This window comes from Dromiciops gliroides, chromosome 2, assembly GCF_019393635.1.
Source record: "Dromiciops gliroides isolate mDroGli1 chromosome 2, mDroGli1.pri, whole genome shotgun sequence".
Classification (NCBI taxonomy): Eukaryota; Metazoa; Chordata; class Mammalia; order Microbiotheria; family Microbiotheriidae; genus Dromiciops; species Dromiciops gliroides.
In genome coordinates, this window is record NC_057862.1 from 113,944,428 (window position 1) to 113,966,768 (window position 22,341).

Genomic DNA, 22,341 nt, shown 5'->3' on the forward strand with positions numbered 1-22,341 from the left:
AAGGTCACACAGCTAGTAAATGTTAAGTGTCTGAGGCTGGATTTGAACTTAGGTCCTCCTGAATCCAGGGCCAGTGCTCTAAGCACTGTGCTACCTAGCTGCCCCCCCAATAACATTTCTTTTTATTTTTTATTTTTGGTGAGGCAATTGGGGTTAAGTGATTTGCCCAGGGTTACATATCTACTAAGTGTCAAGTGTCTGAGGCTGGATTTAAACTCAGGTCCTCCTGAATCCAGGGCCAGTTCTACTGCACTACCTAGCTACCCCAATAATACTTCTTAAAAAAAATGCCCTGCACTAAATCCTATTCACCCTTACCAAAGGCCTAACAACCATTTTCCTAGAGAAAAATGGGTGAAAATTCAGGAAGGAATTCTGTTCTTCTGAAAGACACAATTAAGCCAATAACCTAACAGGGCAAGAGGCCCTTGTGTAATCTACATAAAAGCAGCATCCTCTTTCCTCATACTTTGCCCAGAATTAAGTAATGATGAAACCAAGAGAAGGAAGACCTTTCTGAAAGAAATATCTAGCTAGAATTTACTTCTGACCAGATGTAATGGAGAATACTTGGAGGGAATGACTGAACAAGGACTGAATGATTTTAGGAAAATGATTCCTTGACATTTTAAGTGAATACTTAAATAATCTGTTTGAAAAATAAAATGTTCTGTTTGGTGAAGCAAAATGTTAATCAGCTTTCACCTGGGCTTTGTAATTAAGTTTTCTCTCATTGTGTAATTTTTTTTAATGAGACTACTATATACTTTAACTCCAAAGTCACCTAGGTCAGAGAGATAATTTCAAAGGCAAGATAGATTTTTTCGTATTTTTTTTTCTCTAAGAAAATAGTTAAATTAATAGTTTCTTTCCCCTCTCCAGATAGCCATCCCTTATAACATAGTATAAAAAGGGGGGGGGGAGGAATAATTCAACAAAACTAACCAACATATTTATTGTCTACCACTGCAAAGAAGGGAGGTATATATAATATATATATATATATAATATTCTAACACAGCATTTTCAGGTTTCAAGGAGCCATGGTTTGAGAATCACTTATCTCAGTTAACCAGATGATAAAATTACTAGATAAACTCACTTCACCATCCAGCTATTTGAACTAAAAAAGGCTTAAATGTATACATCTTAACAAATCACAGTGTTGTGCAGGGATTGATGATCTATTTATTATAGAGCTTCCTATATGGGCTGGAGATATGACGCAGTCATGTATGAACATAAAATGAAACAAAATGTCTAAAGGAATAAAGAAATGTGATCATTAAAAATTCCAATGTCTGACTTCGAATATTTAGTGGCAGATTTTAACATTTTTAGATTTTCTGCTTTCAGATTTCAACAAAGCATATGCAAAATGAAATGAAGATACAACTCTATAGGACACACCACAGAGTTTCCATCTTGTACTTCTTTCAGTCATACTCTAAAAAATTCTTTTGAGGTATTTTCCATGCAATGCCTATGCACTTAAAAAGATCACCCTCAATACAATTCTGTTTTGTAATACTAATTAGTAACAAACCTATAGAAGTAGTATATTATACCAATTAAAATCTAGAATACATGCCAGCAGTTGTAGCCATTCATTCATGGAGGGCCCACGTTACAGAAGGACTCAAGCAATCTAGGTAAGCTTTCTTTTGTGTACCCATCTCACAGGGGTGTTGTGAAAGTCAAAAAACAAACAAAAAAACTAGATGTGAAAGTACTTTGTAATTCAAAGTGCTATGTGAACATGGACTATTGCTGTCCTTAATTTGGTCTTCATGATACCTCACAGAATTTCAGATTTGGAAGGGACCTAGAATGACCATTTAGTGTAATCAATCCCTGAAAAAATTCATCTCTAAAACAAACTCAAAAAGCAGCCACTCAACTTTTGCTAAAACACCTATCTAATGAGAAGGAACCCTGTACTTTCAGAGGCATCCACTTCACTACTGGATATTGCTAATTGTTGAGAAGTTAGTGTTTTTCCCCCATTAGTATTTTATTACCTTTTTTAACTGATACTTTTTCTTTTTGACACTGGTTATTTACAATAAACCTTCTTTCTTTTGTCCATCATACCCTCCCTCATAACATACATTTTTTTAAAATTGGCCAAACCCTTTCAAAAAAGTAGCCACATCTGACAATCTAGGTAATATTCTATACCCATGTATTTGATTTCTCAGAGAAAGAAGTGCATTTTATAATTTGTAATAATAAGTTGTTTACTCTTTCACATTTCAGACCTTCAACCACTTAAAAAGACAGCTATTCTTACCCCCACCTGCCTAAATTTTCTCTTCATAAAATAAATATTCCCAAGGGTTTTTTTTTTATGATTGTCATCATATGGCATGGATTTAAGGTACTTTACCATCCTGGGTAAGCCCTTCTAGACATTCCTTAACTTATCAATGTAATACACAGAATGAAACACAATACACTCTAGATGTAGTTAAGTAGACAGCCCTATTCCTGTTTCAAGATACCAGAAAGTAATGAGACATGTTAAAAATAAATTAGAGAAAGTTCTATCAGAAATAAACCCCATATGGGTGCATGACCCACAGTTTAAGAAGCTAGGATCTAAACCACATTTTTCCATCTATTCCAAAAGAAGAACAGGAAGGACTTTAGTGCTTTGATAGGATCTAAGTAAATTGTATCTATAGGATTCTTCTGATCTACCAGATTAGTTATCATGTTGAAAAAAGAAATCATCTGGCATAAACTGTTCTTGATGAAAATATGCTAATTCTTTGATGGATAATCATTAAGTATTCCTTTAATAATATGGTCTAGAATTTTGCCCAGAAATACAGTCAAACTCATGGGTTTATAGTCTACATACTCCATTCTCCTCCTTTTTTGAAAATTGGGAAATCTGCCCTTCTCCAAGATTTCCATCTTCTTCTTCTTCTTTTTTTTTTTTGGTGAGGCAATTGGGGTTAAGTGACTTGCCCAGGGTCACACAGCTAGTAAGTGTTAAGTGTCTGAGGCCAGATTTGAACTCGGGCCCTTCTGAATCCAGGGCCTGTGCTCTATCCACTGCGCTACCTAGATGCCCCTCCACCTTATTTCTTAGAAGGCCTAAATAGAGACACATTAATTAAGGGAAATCTGGATTACAATCACCTCAGTGATTTGTTGAATAGCCTTGGTCAAGTCTAGTGATTTTTGAAAGTAAGATATAATAGAGCATAAAAAAATCATCATCATATCTTCCTCCAACTATCTTCAGTTCAACATTAAAGCTGTCTTTTTCCCCTCTGCAATATCACACTATGACAGATACCTAATTCGGTCGCTTGTTCCACTGTAACCCCAACGACTTTCTACTTGCTGGAATCTATTGATGCTGCATTCTTTTCCCCTGAGGCAGCACCTTGGGCGATCAATGTATTCAACTCGGGGTTTAGGATTGACAGTAAAATGAAGGAAGAGATTTACCACTTCTCTGTCTGATAAAATTCCAGATTGAGCAGGACCTGTGGGGGGGAAAAAACTTCAATAAAAAATTATTTGTTTTAAAAATTCACTTTGAAGCACTGAACTTTATGAGGTTAAAATTGATTTGCAAAACCCAATCCAACAACAAGAGAAAGACATTCATCTATAAAATGAAGAGGTTCAATTATATTATCTCTAAATTCCTTGGTCCCTTAAAGCTCTTAACCTATAATCCAATGTCAGGAAAAACAATTATTTTTTTTTGCATTAAGCAAATTCATATTAAAAGCATAAAATTATTAAAAATATGCAAAAGAGGTGGCCAATTAAGATACCAGAAAGTGATGAGACATGTTAAAAAGAAATTACAGAAAGCTCTATCAGGAATAAACAAGATATTCACAGCTGACAAAGAAGAAGCTATAAAGTATTACTAGGAAATTAGGGAGATGGAACTGAAACAGAAACAGCCTCCTAGTTTCATTACTTCCATCCTGTCTATGCCATCATTCTATCATTCTTCATTTATTCTTTCATAATGGTCAAGTATGGAGTAATAGTGGTATATCTTTTTGTTTGTTCGTTTTTTGGTTTTTGTGGGGCAATGAGGGTTAAGTGACTTGCCCAGGGTCACACAGCTAGTAAGTGTCAAGTGTCTGAGCCTGGATTTGAACTCAGGTCCTCCTGACTCCTGTGCCAATGCTCTATCCACTGCACCACCTAGCTGCCCTGGTATATCTTTTTAAAATTCCACTTATGGTCCTTTTGGGGGTGAGGCAATTGGGGTTAAGTGACTTGCCTAGGGTCACACAGCTAGTAAGTGTCAAGGGTCTGAGGCCACATTTGAACTCAGGTCCTCCTGACTCCAGGGCCAGTGTTCTATCCACTGCGCCACCTAGCGGTCCCTACTTATAGTCTTTTAAATTATGATTTAGAATGCACAAGAATTTCCAAATATAAAAATAGTCAATTTTCTAGAACTTCATAGGATTTTAGGATTTGAAACTGGGAGGCCCACAAAGGTTAGGTGACTGGTCTAAAGTCACATGACTAGCAAGCAGTAGAGCTGGAACTACTCAAGTCTCCTGTCTTCAAATGCAATTCAACCACAGGGCCTCATGTCTATGATTTGGCCATTCTTTACTTGTTAAATCCCCACACATCCTTTAAATTAAATTCAAATATTACTTCCCTTACAAAGCATTCTTGATTCCCCCCAGTCCATAAGGATTTTTCCTCAAACCTGAGATATTACATAAAACTTTGTATTTCTCTAATGTGTTCATCAAGTATGATAGTTATCGGTGCAGGGATTTTGCCCCTGTAAGATGATAAATTCTATGAAGTTTAAATGTCACTCTTAGATGGGATCACTGTGACTTTTGGTATTGCTCAAGCATTTTTTTTCTTGTTACAGAGCAGGAATCTGTTAAAGTAACACTATGATTTTTGCTGTTGTTCAGTCATGTCTGACTCTTCATGATTGCATATGGAATTGTCTTGGCAAATACACTGGAATGGTTTGCCATATCTTTCTCCACTGGATTAAGGCAGAAAGAGGTTAAGTAACTTGCCCAGGGTCACACAGCTAGTGTGTATCTGAGGCCAGATTTGAAATCAGGTCTTCCTGATTCTGGGCCCAGCACTGTATTCACTGAGCCATCTAGGAGACCCTTTGATTTTATTAAATGTTAATTACTTCTTATGTGTTAACATAAAGAGTATAGTATTTAAAAGCACATATAACTACTTAATCTGCTACAAACCTCTATTTAGATTATACACAATGTTGATATACTGCCAGAATTAACTAGAATTCACTTTGAAGCTTCAGAGGATTGAAAAACATTCTTTGATTTTAGAAAGCCACAGGTTGCTTTGGCTATGAGTAGCCTAGATCAAGTATCTATACTTTTGGGCTTCAGTTTCAATAAGTATCTTTTACATACATATTTTACAGTACTAAGTTGGGTGTTGGTAGACAAAGAATAAATAAAACACTATTCTAATTCTATTAAAGCTTACAATTTAGAAAGGAATAGGTTAATCATAGCGCAGGTAGGTGACACAGTGGATAGAGTGGCAGGCCTGGAATCAGGAGGACCTGAATTAAAATCCAGCCTCACACACTTACTTAGCTGTGTGACCCTGGGCAAGTCACTTAATCCTTTTTGCCTTAGTTCTTCATGTGTAAAAATGAGGTGAAAAAGGAAATGGCAAACCATTCCAGTATCTTTGTCAAGAAAACCTCAAATTGGGGGAAGCTAGGTGGTGCAGTGGATAAAGCACTGGCCTTGGATTCAGGAGTACCTGAGTTCGAATCCAGCCTCAGACACTTAACTAGCTGTGTGACCCTGGGCAAGTCACTTAACCCTCATTGCCCTACCAAAAAAAAAAAGAAAAAAAAAAAAAGAAAACCTCAAATGGGTGGAGAGTCAGACATGACTGAAACCACTCAATAAAAGATTAACCATACAAATAATTACATCACAAAATGATATTAAAATATTGTATAAAAGAAAAGCAAACCCAGTACTTTGTGTGATTAAAGGTGGTAGTAGTAGCAGAGGTTTGTTATTAACTAGAAGTTCAGAGAGAGAAAGCAGCTTGGGCAGGTTTATCTAACTATTGATTAAGACTACTCAGGCCTCAAATTCCAGTTCAATGTCTTTTCCTCACATACTTCTGCTCTAATTAGGGTGATCAATATGTGACTGCTGACTGCTTTTGCTTAGGCTACTGTGTCCTGCCCCTGCTCATGCTGTCACTGCTTCCCTGGACCCTCACCCAAAGGGCCACTTCCCTTGGTCCATCCACCAAAATGATGTTGAGAGTTTCTGCCAAAATGGTGCCTTACCTGCAGCAAACTCCTCGATAGTCATCAGTGGGAAACGGATTAATGAAAGTGCTTTTCCTAGTACCTTCTGTTTGTTTGCAAAAGTCACTGGCAGCTGCTGCCTCTGACATTCAGCTTCTGCCCAACGAACAACTGCTCCAAAGAGTCGACTTTCTCGAATACTAAGCGTGTCTCTTTCCAGAACAGCACATAATGTGTCTAAAGGCAAGACACAAAACCCAATTTAGACTAGATTTAAAATATCGGACACTTAATATTACATAATCATTTTAAAAGATTTCAAGTTTCCAATCAATAAAAAGCACATTAAGTTTTAAATATGCCATCAAAAATAAAATGTTATTAAAAACAAAATTCATGTAAGTCACTTGGGTGTCCCAGAAGTCTTAGTGCAGTTTTATGTTTTAGTAGTTTAAACATCTTTAACTGCTTTAAGCTTTAATAGCTTAAGACTACGCTATGGCTTTTGGAACACCCTGTATATTCAATTTGTGTATTGCTGCATGTCCTTTATCCCAAAGTAATTTAACTAGAGACATATTGAGAACATGGCTGAGAAATGGAAATAAGTATAAAAAATCTTATCTGCCATTTCCTACCTGTGTGATATTAGGCAAGTCACAATTTCCCTGGTTTTAGTTACACATCTTTAAATAAGAGAGTTGTATTGGATGACCTTTAAGGTTCTTTCCAGCTCTAAATCTGATACTATTATTCTATGATTATGCAAAATATGTAGCCTAAAGTCCATGTACAAGTCACTCTTTTTTCATAACAGAAACCTTCAGGAGCTCAGGGTCTCTCTCTTTTGGATACTATTGTGATCAGCTTGGTCATCTGATTTCTAAACCTTGTTTCTAAGTAAGGGGTATATTTTAGAAATATGGATGGAAAAATGTTTTAGCACTTAAAATCTGAGCAATATAAAATATGTCAAACTAAATTTAAATGGAGGACATATATGCTATATTTACTATTCGGGCTGAAATCAACCAAAAAGTTTATCAAAGATAAGTGACCCCAGTAACAGAAAGCAAAAGAAAATTACTTTTTAATTGTCATTCATCAATCTAGCCACATATGTGGTAAGATTCACAATAACTGAAGCCTTAATTCTCTCCCCAACACACACTTGAATACTAATGCAAGTAAACTATGCTGCTTGAATACTGTGAACTGTAAATTTTACTCTATGATACAGATGTATGAAAAACGATTAAAAAATTATGTCATTATATAGAAAACTACTATGACAAGACCTACAAATCCTGCCTTCATGTACACTAATGATTTTAAAATATTATAGACAACCTTACCCATCAAAAATTTTTAAAATTACACTTGCTACATTACTGATACATTTGTTGTCTCCTTTCTAAAGCAAAATCTGATAGAAGAACTTTAAAATAAAAGTCAGAGTAAACATTACTAAATGGCTAAATAACACCATTTATTCAGATGCCAGACTTCTGAGAACTTTAAAACTTTGAAACAGCCCAAAGCCCTCAAAGTAAAAATTCCAAATTAGTCTTCCCAAAGTCTATGCACTCAAATAAGGCTCTTATTGACTGACTTAACTTGAACTTGTTTTTTCCTAGGCTAAACTAAAATCAGACCAAAATAGATTAGAGGTAGCAAAGTAAATGGAGTGTAGGGGAGCTACTACAGGCATACACTGACAATAGCCTGAAGTATTAGCTAAATACCCAACAATTAAGACTGAAACTTAAAAACAGAAGCATAACTTCTGTGTATTATGTATTACAGTGTAAGAACAGATCCTAAGTTAAATGAACAAATATTCACAGGGTAACTTACTATATCATCAAGAAAAGGTTAAATTATGTTCAGTATTCTCTGTGTAATCCTGCTTGGTAGAGAAAGAATTGTGCTCTCTCCCCAGCAAAGCTCCCTTACTAAAATTGAAGGCAAATACTTAGATGCTGAACACCAAATTGCTACTGGACAGTAGCCTCCACTCAGTATTCTCTCTACTCACCTTTTTAACACCTCTTTCTAGTAAGGCCATTCTAACTGTTACCTTTATGCTTTTTTCTCCTGACATTCTGACACTCATGTCCTCTACCCATCCACTTCTTGAAGGATGGCTTTCAAGATCTGCCTCAAATATGACCACCCCCAACCTTAACTAAACTAATAAAATCCTATCTCTAGGGTTGAATGTGACCTTCTGAACTTTCAGAACAATTATTTTCTGTACAATTTATTTGGGAGGTAGTCAGATAAAAACAATTGTGGTACCTCTTCTATTATCTTGCGCTGTTACTTATTTTTGCTTATTTAACTCTGCACATGATTTACTATCTTCCTCCATCAAATAAAATGAGTTCCTTCAAAGGACTTTTTATTTCCATATTCTCTATATCCCTCACAGCCCCTAGCATTGGTACTAGCATATGGTAAATGCTTAGTATTTGTTGATTTGACTAAATGTTTAAGATGGCAGTAAAATAATATTTTAGGCACATTTCCATAAAAATAATTAATTAAAATAATTCAATTTTGGCACTAAAAGGGATATAATTATATGAATTTTCTAATTAATTGATATGAGACATCTCACCCCCCCAGTAATGCCCCCAAAATGAATTCAGTTCAAAATAAATAACTTACCTATGTCAATATCAGTAAAACCTTCTGCACTGATTGCATCCATTGTACTTTTGTCTATAGTGTCTAGACAAAGACTAGCAAGCTGAGGTTCATCAAATAATCGAGCCTAAGCATATAAAAAATACTTATTTTACTTAAAGGCCAAAGATATTCTGATTTGACACTGCAAATAAACACGTCACACCAAATATGTCAAAAGCAATGACTTGCTTTCATTCCAATGTTTTAAGTCTATATCAATATCTTAATTATGTATGACTTTAAAAATATGTTCATTACAGTATTTTAAGTACATATAGCACCAAACAGTGCCTTTCTCTTAGTGGGTACTTGAAAAATGTTTATTAAACCAAGTTTCTCCTTCAAATATTTTTTAAATACTAATTTTGAAATAATCACTAACACTGCATGCTTACCATTCTTGAATCTTTTCAAAAAGATATTTGTTTTCTCTTTATTGTTTTTATTCTTTCTTCTCACCTTTATATTTACATTATGTGCAGAGGGCCTATGTGTACATTGTAATCATACATCCAAAAAGGAAATGCAAAAAAAAAAAAAAGGGGCAAATTTAAACTTGCATGTAAATAATACCAATTTCCCCTTCCTAGAAAACAAACTCTAAGTTTCCAAATCTTTCCAATCTCCACATGTGCCTCATACTGTGTGCTATACAGAATAGGTACCTAATAAATACTAAATTTATTTTTCTAGCTTTGGTGATTAAACAAATAAACAAATGAAGTTGGTACACAGTATCCACAAGAATCTACAAAGCAAAACTCCACTCGACTAGGAATAAATCAGAGTAAAATCAGTCTGAATCAAGGAAGCCTATATCATAAAATATTCATAAAACTAAAGTTATATTACTTTTGAGTAGGCTAATTGGCTCTATCAGAAATTCATTCTAACCAACCTCAACTGGACCCTTCACTTATAGCTCTGCAATCATTATATTCAAACCCAACATTTTAGGACTACTTGTGGCCATTTATAGTCTTTATTGATTCCCAGCACATTCCTTCCTATGGCAGCTACTCCTAAATTTTTCCATTCTTATGTCATCACCTCATTTGTAGCAGATGACCCTGCTTCTTTCCTGAAACAAGAATACTCAAAATAAAATCTGTCATCTCCACTATGACTTAAAGTTGATCTACATCTATAATATACTCCTATTTCAGAGAAAGGTATCTTTACTCCTTTCCAAGATTAACACTTCTACTTGTGGACTCACTCTAACCCCTCTGACTTCTTCCCCTCTACCTACAAATATCCTCAGATCTAAACTACCTTCCATAAAAGAAAACAAAAATACCTTTCTTGGGTCCTGATCAATCTCTCCTCACTTAACCAAACCTTCTCTGCAAGATTAGTATATACACACAGTTGTAATTCTCCACCCACTCATCTCTCTCAAACTCTTGCAATATGACTTCCCTTGAATTAAACTAAAAAGCTCTCAGAAATCACCAAATTCAACAGCCTTTCTCTCAATCACCATCCTCCTGGACTCTATGCAGCAGGTGACTCCAGTGACCTACCCCTTCCTTCTTGAAACTGTTTTCCCCTGGCTGGGGACACTCAATTCTCCTGGTCCTCCTATCTGATGGCTCATTTTCTCTTTCCTTCATTGGCTCTTCCTTCTGCACCCAAAATGTGAGTGTTACTCAGGGTTCTGTCTTTGGCTCCCTTCTCTTCTCTCTACATTTTCATCTTTGGCAGTCTCATGCATAACTAGAGCTTCATCTACAGGTAAATATAGACAATTCCTCAATCTTTTTATCTAGTCAAGAAAACAAGGAAATGATTTACAGAAAGGAAAGGATTTGACAGGTAGACCTGTGGCTAAAACAAGGGAGATTCTATGGATTAGATAAGGCAGATGACAATGAAATATACAGTTCCCTGTCCTTAGTAGCCAGTCAATAATTCAAAGCTCTCTGAGGGAAGAGGATATTTCTGGGGAAGAGAAACCAAAGATATACCCTGTTCCTCACAAATAATCTCAAAATGTCTAAATTTGCCTAGAGCACCAGCCTAACAAGTAAAACAATTTCAGGACCTCTCCTCCTTCGGGGTGTTCAAAAATATACTTTTCTTCCTCTAACACGCTAAAGGCTGAAATTCTGAAATTAAACATGAAAGGCTTAAAATGTAACACTTGGGGCAGCTAGGTGGCACAGTAGATAAAGCACCGGCCCTGGATTAAGAAGGACCTGAGTTCAAATACAGACTCAGACACTTGACACTTACTAGCTATGTGACCCTGGGCAAGTCACTTCACCCTCACTACCCTGAAAAAAAAAATACTACTACTTGGTTGAGGTATCAGAACAATTAAAAGTTATTTGCTCTAAAATGCAAATAACAAGTGATTAACAGACACTTTCCTATTTTAATAAGAACAAAAGGGGTTAACAGAGAGGAAGAACTTTAGAGATTTGGGAGTGTCTATTCCTGGGAAGAAAAGGATTCAAAAAGGAGAAAAGTGGTCCCTCATTTCATTGCAGAGGGGAGGGGGGCAGATTATGGATATGGAATACTATATATACTGTCAGATACTATCATTGGATTGGTTAGTTTTGCTGGACTGTTTTTTCTTCGTTTCCTTTTTAATTCTCTGTTACAAGGTATAGGCTGCTTGGGTAAAAGAAGAGGAAGGAATATATTCAGAAACAAATAAAAGAACAAAATATACCAATAAAAATAAGATAACATTTTAGAGGGGGAAAACAAGGAAAAGATGAGGATATTAAAGCCAATTTTTTTAATTTGTCAATTTTGTAAAAATATAGTCCTACTAATCATCAACCATATTTGTACTCCAAAAGGGGGGGTTGCATATGGGTATTTATATAAGGTTTTGTGAAAACAACTGATGCTGAGCTATTTGACAGAGAACATTACCTGGCTTCACTAATTTTTACTTATTTGTTGTTTTTTAAACACTTTCAACTTGGTTTAAAAGGAGACATATACAAAAGGAAGGAAATTTTATTTGGCTTTATTTAGCCAATTCAACTATAATCTGAATCTGTTTTCAAATAAAAGCCACCAGCACCTTTCCTAACTAAACAATTTTTTCTTGTTCAATTATATTCATAGGAGGGAGTGGTTTGGAAACTATTTTTTCAATCCAAGAAAAATGATGACAGGGTGAAACCACAAATAGATTCCACTTGCCATTGTAAAACAACCTTCATAAAAATCAATTAATTGGTGTCATTAATTCTGAAGAAGATACCAATAAGGTGATTTTTTTTTTGGTGAGGCAATTGGGGTTAAGTGACTTGCCCAGGGTCACACAGGTAGTAAGTGTCAAGGGTCTGAGGCCAGATTTGAACTCAGGTCCTCCTCCATCCAGGGCTGGTGTTTTATCCACTATGCCAACTAGCTGCCCCAATAAGGTGATTTTTTAAAAAATAAGTAGCAAAAGTAAATTAATTCATATAATGTTTAACTTTGACAATAATTGGTTGTTGATTTTATAGGTGCCAATACTTCCTCCACTGATGCTGATCACAATCCAAACTTTCTTATGGGTTGTAATATCCAAAAAAATTCATTGGAAGGGGTAGGGTGGAGAGTAAGAGAAATGAATCTTCTAATAATGAACCTATCTGCATTTAGCTAGGCTGGTCTGAAGATGACAGTCTGTCATTTGGCCCATACTCAAAACCTAATAGTAGAACCCACCATCAGAGTTTATGAATAGTTGACATAGCCTTCAAGAACTCAGGGTCGGGGGCAGCTAGGTGGCACAGTGGATAAAGCACCGGCCCTGGATTCAGGAGGACCTGAGTTCAAATCTGTCCTCAGACACTTGACACTTCCTAGCTGTGTGACCCTGGGCAAGTCATTTAACCCTTATTGCCCCACAAAAAAAAAAACAAAAAAACAACCAACCAAACAAAAAGAGCAGGCCTTTAGGAAAGGCATATAATCCCACATACCTTGAATTAATTCATGCTGCAAAAAAATCTACAGAAATTACTGCAGTAAAAACAGTACATACAAGAAACCTGCTCACAAGCTACCAATAGTCACTGGATCTTATTTTGAGAAATACTAATTTAAGGTTTGCAGGTATAAAATACCTATAAAGTTATGTTCAAGCAAAACTGACAAATACAGAAATGATATAAACATATTAACTCCTCAAGAAAGGTACCTTTCTTACTTTCTTTGTCCAATTATAGTCCTCAAATATTTCACATTGGCAGTGTTGGTATTGTGAAAAGATTAGTGATTTAGATTCTCATCCTGGTTTCATGCCTAAATAGTTATGTCACCTTGGGCAAGTCATTTAACCTGGCCAAGTTGTTTTTTTTTTTAATCTGTAAAAATGGAGTGGCTAAATCTGATGATCTCTGAAGTCCCTTCTGACTGCTCTAGCCTATGATTCTATAACAAAGCCATGCTTTACAAACATAGGATTTTAAACTTACTTATACAAGGGCTCAGGTTAATAAAGATCTTCCCAAATGACAAAACTCAGCTTTTCTATTACTAAATTTTATAGTATTAAGACTTAAATTAGCACAAATGCCAGAAAGAATATAGAAGAAAAATTCCCATGTTCCACTGTAAGATCGAACTTTAAAGCTAATGGAAAACCGAGTTGGACTACAGACCTGCACTATTCCCTCTTCCCCATTCCACCTCTACAAAAGACCTCACTCCCTTACTGAGAAAAAGAGATCTAGTCACCTTAAGCACCCTCTTTTTTACTACTCTACATCTTAAAACACCCATTCACAATATTGTGCTAAAAGAAATGACAAGCAGGATGATTTCAGAAAGGTCTAGAAAAACTTGTACGAACTGATGTATAGTGAAGGGAGCAGAACCAGGAGAACGCTGTGCACAGTGACAGCAATACTGTTTAATGAAGAACTGTGAAAGACTTAACTATTATCAATAATAAAATGATCTAAGACAATTCCAAAAGACTATTGATAAAACATACTATCCACCTCCAAAGAAAAAACTGATATTGATTGAACACAAACTGAAGCATGCTATTTTTCACTTTCTTTCATTTTTTCTTTTATTCAAGTTTTCTTATACAAAATGACTAATATGGTAATGTTTTACATAATTGCACATGTATAACCTATATCTGATTGCGTACCACCTCAGGGAGGGAGGAAGAGAGAGGGAAGGAGAGATAAAATTTGGAACTCAAAACTTTAAATAAAAATGTTTATTATTTAATTTTTTAAAACCCACCCATTCTCTCCTACTTTACTGGGACAGAGAGGTGGCCCTTTTTCCTCAGCAAGGCCCAACCTCACTATTTGTACCCTTCATCTTATATATCCTATTACCTTGTCAGGCAGATTGTACCCCTGCAATCATACCTCTCTAATATTAAATTTCTTATTATCTACTACCTTCTTCAATGCCCATATCTTCCTATCAAAACAAACAAACAAGCAAAAGCCAAAATTGACTGGATTCTAACATTTCCTCAAGCTATCATTCTACATCTTACCTCTCTTTCACGACTAAACCCCTAATGTGCCTCTTGCCTCTACTTCCTATCCACTCACTCACTTCTCAATCACATGAAATCTCATTTTTGACATCGTAACTCAACTACAATTACTCTCTCCAAACTGTGTTTAACCAATTAGTTGTGTCTGATTCTTTCAACCCCATTTGAGTTTTTCTTGGCAAAAATAGTTGCCATTTTCTCCTCTAGCTCATTTTATAGAAGAAACTGAGGCAAACAGGGTTAAGTGACTTGGCCAGGGTCACAAAGCTAGTAAGTTTCTGAGGCCAGATTTTAACTCAGGTTTTGCTGACTCCAGGCCTGGCACTCTATTCACTGTACCACCTAGCTGCCTTCTCTCAAAAAAAAATTTGGGGGGGGGGGTGAGGCAATTGGGGTTAAGTGACTTGCCCAGGGTCACACAGGTAGTAAGTGTCAAGTGTCTGAGGCCGCATTTGAACTCAGGTCCTCCTGAATCGAGGGACGGTACTTTATTCACTGGCCACCTAGCTGCCTCTGCCACCTAGCTGCCACCCTTCTCTCCAAAATTACCAATGATTTATTAATTGCCAAATTCAAATGGTCTTTTTTTTCAGTACTCTTCCTTCAGAACATGACATTGTCAAACACTCCTCTCCTCTTTTTGTTTCTGTGACATTGTTCTTTCTTAGTTCTCACCCTCCCTGTCTGGCTACTCTTACTCCATCTAATTATGGGTAAAGTCCTGTGACCTTTTCTCTTCTCTCTCTAGCTCAAGGGGTCTTAACCTGGAGTCTGTAAACTTTAAAAAAATAGCTATTTCAATATAATTAGTTTCCTTCGCAGTCCTATGGATTCCACTTATGGATTTAAAAACATTTTGAGAAGGAGACCTTGACTTTACCAAACAGGTCCATCACACAAAAAAAGTTAAGCACCTCTGCTTTTGATGATCTCATTTTTTTCCCCATAGATTCAATTATCTCTATGAAAATGACTCCAAAAATCTTTATGTGTATTCTTAATTTTATATCTTGGGCTTCAGACTTAGAGATAACCTGCCTACTGGACATTTCTAACTGGATATCCCCATGGCATCTCAAATTCAATATGTCTAAAAAAAACCTTTTTATTTTCCCCCTAAAATCTACCCTCTCTCTTCTGAACTTGCCTAGTTCTGTCATCTTTCCAGTAATCCAAGTTTGTAACCTCAACTCCCCAATCTCCCTCACCTGCCATATCCAATCAGTAGTTGTCCCATCATTTCTACCTCTACTACATCTTGCATGTCTCCTAATTTGTCTTCCTGCTTCAAGCCTTTCCCCTCTTTAAACCATCTTTCACATGGCTGCCCACTTGATATTTCTAAAGCACAGGTCTGACCACGTCCATCCCCTGCTCAAAAAGCTTCAATGACTTCCTACTGGCTCTAGGATAAAATACAAACTTTTTCCGCTTGGTATTTAAATACAATCACAGTCTGGTTCCAATCCACCTTTCCACACTTATGTTTTCCCTGCAAATATTCTATGTTCTAGTCAAACTGGCTCACTTATTGTTTACTTCAACACTTCCATGAATCTATTATCTCATCAATATAAGACCTCCCTACAGTGTGAAATTTCAACCTATCCATGGCTTCACATCCCATGCAATTCTGTTCAAATGTTTCATGAATTTTTAATAAGGTGTCCATACAATGTGCTAGTAGCCAGCTCTTTTTTTTCCCTAGACCTATTGATACTACCTAGGGACCAATGCCTTTGGATGCCCCTATCATGGTATGGAAGTAACCCTGTAGTCCAGAAGGCGATGGAGCAGAACACAAGATCTGGCTGGATCTAACATCAATGGAAAGGCTCCAAGTACAAGCCTAGTAATAGACTATGTCTGTTTTCCAAGGACCAGCCTCAGTAAGTATGGAGAAACTCAGCAGCAGTAGAATGGTGATAAATACTAAGTGATGAATTCCTTGGACACTGCAGTAAGTCAGAAAAATTTTCTATTCAAAACATCATCAACTTGAGATATAGTTGAAAAACCCTGAACTAGAGTGTTAAGAGACTGGTGTCCTAGTCTCAGTAATGGCACTTGGACAAATCACTCACCTAGTCCTACTCTGACGCCTCAACATGGTAGAAAGATTACCATGGGTCCATGAAGAGCATGCCAGCAGAACATAAGCTCTGGAAAGTCCTTTTCATGCTGAAAAGCTTTGGATGGTGTATATCAGTTTGTTATATTGGTGTTGTGATTGTCATGGAAGGTATTTTTTCAGTTATGGCATATCACATTCAGTCAAGACATTCCACTGAGTGGTGAAATGTCACACCACTGATTTTCAAAATACTGAATTAGTATGCTAACACAACTTTATTAAATAAAAATTACTTACCTGAGTGAGAAGCATAAAGGCATTATCTGCCCTAAGATGTTTAGTGAGAAAATCCACACAATGTGCTTCTAAAGCTGGGACTGCATATTTCTTAGCAGTATAAAGAGTTGTCATGACTGTTTCTGGACCAATCTGAACTTCATCTGAATAAAGAAATCTGGAAAACAATTTCAAAAATGGAGACATTGTCATCAACAGGCCCATTAGTATGATAGGATTTTAAAAACCAGTAATATTTAATTAATAAGTAATAATATACTTCATAGTGGACAAGAGCTGACAAAGTTATAAGGAATCAAAAGCCTAATATACTAATATAGGTAACAAATATCCTTAATCTGCTCCATCTTCAGGTGTATCATCTTCAAGCACTTCCATATTAGTGAATTTCCAGATACTTTAATTTTTTTCCTTTTAAGTGTCCAAACTTAAAAATGTTGAACCATATTTTATTCAAACCTATTGAAAATGTATTATTCCCTTCTTCACTTCAGTTATCAGGATATGCTATTATTTAAACTTTCATGGATAACTAGGGTTATCACTATGAACACTGTCCCTAGCAGCTATGAAGATGGATAGGACTGTATGTCCATATATAAGGTCTGTTCACATACATAATGGAAGTTATACTGTCAGCATATTCAATTCAGTCAGCAATTCAATTCTATAGACGTTTATTAGATACCTATGTGCTAGGCACTATAAATAGAAAGCATCAAAATGGCATAGTCCTTACCTTCTAGAAGCTTACAATCTATTAGAATTGTATACAGTTATGAATATGTACATGTATATAGTATATAATACAAGGTAGAAGGTGATAGTGGACAAAGCAAAGATCCAAAGAGCCCAATTAACATCTGAGGAGGGAGAGAACATTTGCAGTTGAAGGGATTACTAAAAGTTTAATGGAGGAGGGAGGTAGTCCTTGAATAGAGCCTTGAGAGAAGAATTTTAACATGCAGAAATGAGGAGGAAATACATTCCTGGTACTGGCCTGCACAAATGCAAAGAAGCAGGAGTAAACAATATTGAGTCTGGTGAACAGCTAGCAGTCTGGTGGGGCTGAGTCATAAGAATGTATAAAGAAGAATAGAGTGAAAGAAGTAAGAATTGAAAAGATAGTTTGCTGGGGTGGGGGGGGGACGACGAGGGATGACAGAGCTAGTGATAGTACTGTCCAAAGAATGTGAACAGAAACCAAAGAAGGTCACTGAAGCATTTTTTAAATGCACAAACAGGAGTACAGGGAAATGCTGAGGGAAAAGACAAGCAGGACAACTTTTAAAGTAATGTGTAATTTATGATATACTTATTTTTAAAAAGCAAGTTGTATATAATAGACATTCATGGTTTCACACATAGTCCTCTTTTTATGTTCTACTTTGCATATGGAATTGGGTTTTTTTGGCATTACCTAAATTCAGAAGTTTTTAAATGGGAAAAATGCAATTTGAAGCAAAATCGTGGAAGGCCTTAAATGTCAAGTTAAGGAGTTTTAATTTTATCCTCCAAGCAATGGAGATCTAGATGCTAAAGTTTTCTAAGTAAGGAATGACCTGGCATGATGCAGTACAAATTGCACTGGATCTGGAGTCAAAAAAGACCTCAGTTCAAGTGCTTCATCTAATATTTACTATGTGGCCACAGACAAATCTCTTAAATTCCTTGAGCCTTCTTATCTGTAAATAAAAGTAAGATTACTGTAATAGCACATACACCTCACAAGGTTACTGTGAGGATCAAATAAAACCTGGGTGCAAATTCCACATTTAAAAGCTATATGATCTGAACCATGGTTTCCTTAAGCTGTAAAATGGAGACATGTTTCATTTGTGTTGTCGTATCCTAACAGTACCTTCTTGTACATAACTGATGCTAAATAAATGCTTGCTCAAGGAAAACTGAGTCAGAATGGGAATGATTAATGGAGCAAGGTACTAGAGGAAAAGGGAAGGTTCAAGGGGTTCATTAGCCTTGAAAGAAAACAGGAAATGAGAGAATGGGTGAGAACATACAAAGATCCAAAGGCAAGGAAGAGACAAAGAATTAAGATGCTCATGTGGACCTTTGTCTCCCATTCCTCAAAGGCGTTTCTGTTCTCACCTCTGCCTTTTAAAATACTTAGTTTCTCTACAGACCAAGCTAAGGGCCCAAATGCTCAACACTTTTCCTGATGCTCTCCAGTTTTCAGTGCTCTATCCCTCTAAAATTATCTTATATTTAAGGATCTATAAATCTAGTATATAAGTTCCTTTAAGACAAGTACTGTTTCATTTTAGTCTTTGTTATCAAACAGTAGAAAGAGAACTGGCCCTGGAGCCAGAATACCCAAGTTCAAATCCTACTTCTAAGGCTCACCACCTGTGTGACCTTGGACAAGTCACTTAATCTCCCCGGACCTCTGTTTCCTCATCTGTTTAAAAAAAAAAAGAGTTTGAGCTCAATGGCCTTTTCAGTCCCTTCTAGGTTTAAATCTATGATCCTATGGCTTCCTAGTGCAAAGCATAGTGGTGCCTTAGACAAAGAAGTCATTTACTGTTTGTAGAACTAAATAGGATTTACAGCTCAAAGAGTTGTTGAAGGGTTCACATGAACCCTCCCAAGGTTGTTGTGAGGATCAGTGAGATAACTGTCAAGCACTTATGGTGTGCCTGGCATACTGCAGGCTATTGTTATTATTGTTACACACCTGTAAGGGATATTGTTAGCTACTATGATTCCTTCCCCAGTTTCACAATGTCATTCTACATTTGTGCGCGTGTCATGGGCACCTCTGGTAGTCTAGTAAGGCTTAAGGACCCCTTCTCAGAATGTTTTTAAATGTATAAAAACAAAATACATAGTATTACCAAGGAAACTAGTCATACTGAAATATAGGTATCAAAAAAGTTTGTTTTTTACTTCACTGATTGCAGGATAAGAGCTCCTCATTAACTCAGACTCCTTACTCTCCCTCACCCCCTTTATACAATCAGTTGCCAAGTCTTGTCAATCACATCTCACAAATCTTTTTCATCTTTACCCCTTCTCTCTACTCACAGGGCACTATACTATTTTCAGCCCTCACCTCTCACCTGGATTATTTCAACAGCCTCTTAACTGGTCTCTAGAAACTCTTCCCTCCAATACAGTAGCCAAAGTCAAAGTCCCATGGCATATATATAACATGTGTGACCATGTCATTTTCCTGCTTCAGTAGTTCCCCACTGCCTCTAGGAAAAAATACGGATTCCTTTCTTTGGCACTTAAAACTCCTCACAATATGACTCCAAACTATATTTGAACTCCAGACAAATTTCCACATTCCAGACAAGCTGGTCTGCCTATTTGCTAGTCCCTATAAAAAATATTCCATCTCCCAAGTAATTTTTTATCTCTCTCCCCGCCGCCCTTTTAGCATCCCTAGCTTCCTTTCAGGAACACTTCAAGTGCCACCTCTTACACGAGGTCTTTCCTGACATCCCTTAGTTCATCTTCTTCTTCCATTCCCTGAATTACTTAATTACTTTACTGACTTACTTACATAAACATTTTAATGTGTACAAGTCAACAAGAAAAACTTAATAATTATGCTCCTAAACCTCTAAAATGTTTGTAGAATTGAAAAGCACCTGAGCTATCAGGTGCTTTATATACATTGAATACAACCCAGCATATTGAAAATCCTGAACTGGAATGCACTACAATTCATTTTCAGAAGTCCTAGATAAATAAATTCATTATCGATGAAAATGTAATTCAATGTGTATATTTTAATTTTTATTGATATCCTTTCCCCCCACCTACATTTCCCTATATCCTTCCACATTCCTTGAGAGCCATTCCTTGCAACAAAGAAAAAGAGATCAAAAAGTTTAGCAACACTAACCAAGACATCAACTAAGTCTGACATCTGACAGTGTTCCCACCACCATGGTAAATCATTTCTGCAAAGAGCAGAGGAGGTGCTTTCTTATATTAATGCATTTAATGATAAACATTTATTAAGGGTCTTCTATGTGTGAGGCACTGTGCTAAGAGGTGGGGATCCACAGAATGGCAAAAAACAATCTACCTCTTCTTAGGGTCAAGTTTGGTCATTATGATTTCAAGCATTCAATTTCCATTGTGTTTTTGTTCTATGTAGGTTGCTAATAGTCACTGTGGATATTGTTTTGGCTTGGCTTTCTTCACTTTTCATCAGTTCATACAGGACTTCCCATTGCTCTTCTATACTCACATTATTTACTACAGCACAGTAACATCCTATTACATTCGTATATTACAATTTGTTTACACATTTTCCAACTGATGGGCAATTTTTTTGTTTCTACTTTTTTGCTACCACAAAAGGAGGATATTCTAAACCTTCTTGTCTACTCAAGTCTCCCAACACAATCCTCATCTTAGTTGTCCCATATTTATAGAGAATAATGCCAATTTCCCTCCTCACCTTCTCTATATCCCCCAATCCCTTAATATCATCTCTCTCCTTTACACCATTCTCTGACCCTTCTCACCAATAATCATCACCATTTACTCCCTTTCTATTGGCAACTTTCCTGCTATTCACAAAAATAAACAAATTTCCTCCTTTCTGGGGAGTAAAAAGGAAAAAAAATAACCCACACTAGATCTTACTATCCCTTCAGGCTATTATTCTATATATCCCATCCTTTTCATAGCTAAAATCCTAGACTGAACCAGGGCAAATGACTATGAGAGAGGACAGAAGAGGACTGATGCAAGAGATAGTATGGTGACAGAAACAATAAGAGATGGCAGCTGATGAGACACGAGCAGTTAAGAAGAGAGGAGAGGATGGATGACTCCACAGTTTCAAACCAAAATGATTGGAAGGGTGATGGTGGTGTCTGACAAAAATGTGAAAGTTAGGAAGAAAGCTTGAGGGGAAAATAGTAAGCTTTTGGTTTTTTTTGTTTTCGTGGGGCAATGAGTGTTAAATGACTTGCCCAGGGTCACACAGATAGTAAATGTCATGCGTGTGAGGCCGCATTTGAACTCAGGGTCCTCCTGAATCTAGGCGTCACCTAGCTGCCCCCTGAAAATAGTAAGCTTTTAGACAAGCTGAGTTTGACATAGTAATTTTAGCTAGCATTTGTATGGAACTTTAAGGTTTGCAAAGTGCTTTACATATATCTCATGTGATCCTCATAACAACCCTGGGAGTTGGATGCCACTATTTCCATTTTACAGCTTAGGAAACTGAGGGATGACCTTCCCAGGATCACAGCTAGCAAATGTCTAAAGCTGGATTTGAACTTGGGTCTTCTAACTCCAGGCCCAGAATTTACCCACTGAGTCACAAACTACCTCATCAGAATTCTGGGATTTACCACCATAGGTGAAAGGAAGCTACAAGTAAATGGAAGTTGACTCCCAGGTTTTCTTTGAAAAAGAAAAAAACAGGGAAGCTGGTGATATCTTAAGTGCAAAAGCAATGAGAAAAGCCATTTCATAGGACATGTGCTTGTAAAAAGCTCATTTGATCACACGAGATAA

The 22,341-nt window shown here is 36.5% G+C and overlaps 1 protein-coding gene across 1 annotated transcript in view; it reads right to left on the reverse strand.

Moving 5' to 3' along the window:
* The window catches only part of BTBD1 (BTB domain containing 1), a 38,896-nt gene that overhangs the window by 7,840 nt on the left and 8,715 nt on the right, over positions 1-22,341 (reverse strand). Inside the window, exons 2-5 of the mRNA XM_043985617.1 lie at positions 16,834-16,990; positions 8,957-9,062; positions 6,323-6,520; positions 3,311-3,503 (exon numbers count right to left, since the gene is read on the reverse strand). Of these exons, the coding sequence (XP_043841552.1) occupies positions 3,311-3,503; positions 6,323-6,520; positions 8,957-9,062; positions 16,834-16,990 (654 nt within the window). The remainder of the gene's footprint in view (positions 1-3,310; positions 3,504-6,322; positions 6,521-8,956; positions 9,063-16,833; positions 16,991-22,341) is intronic.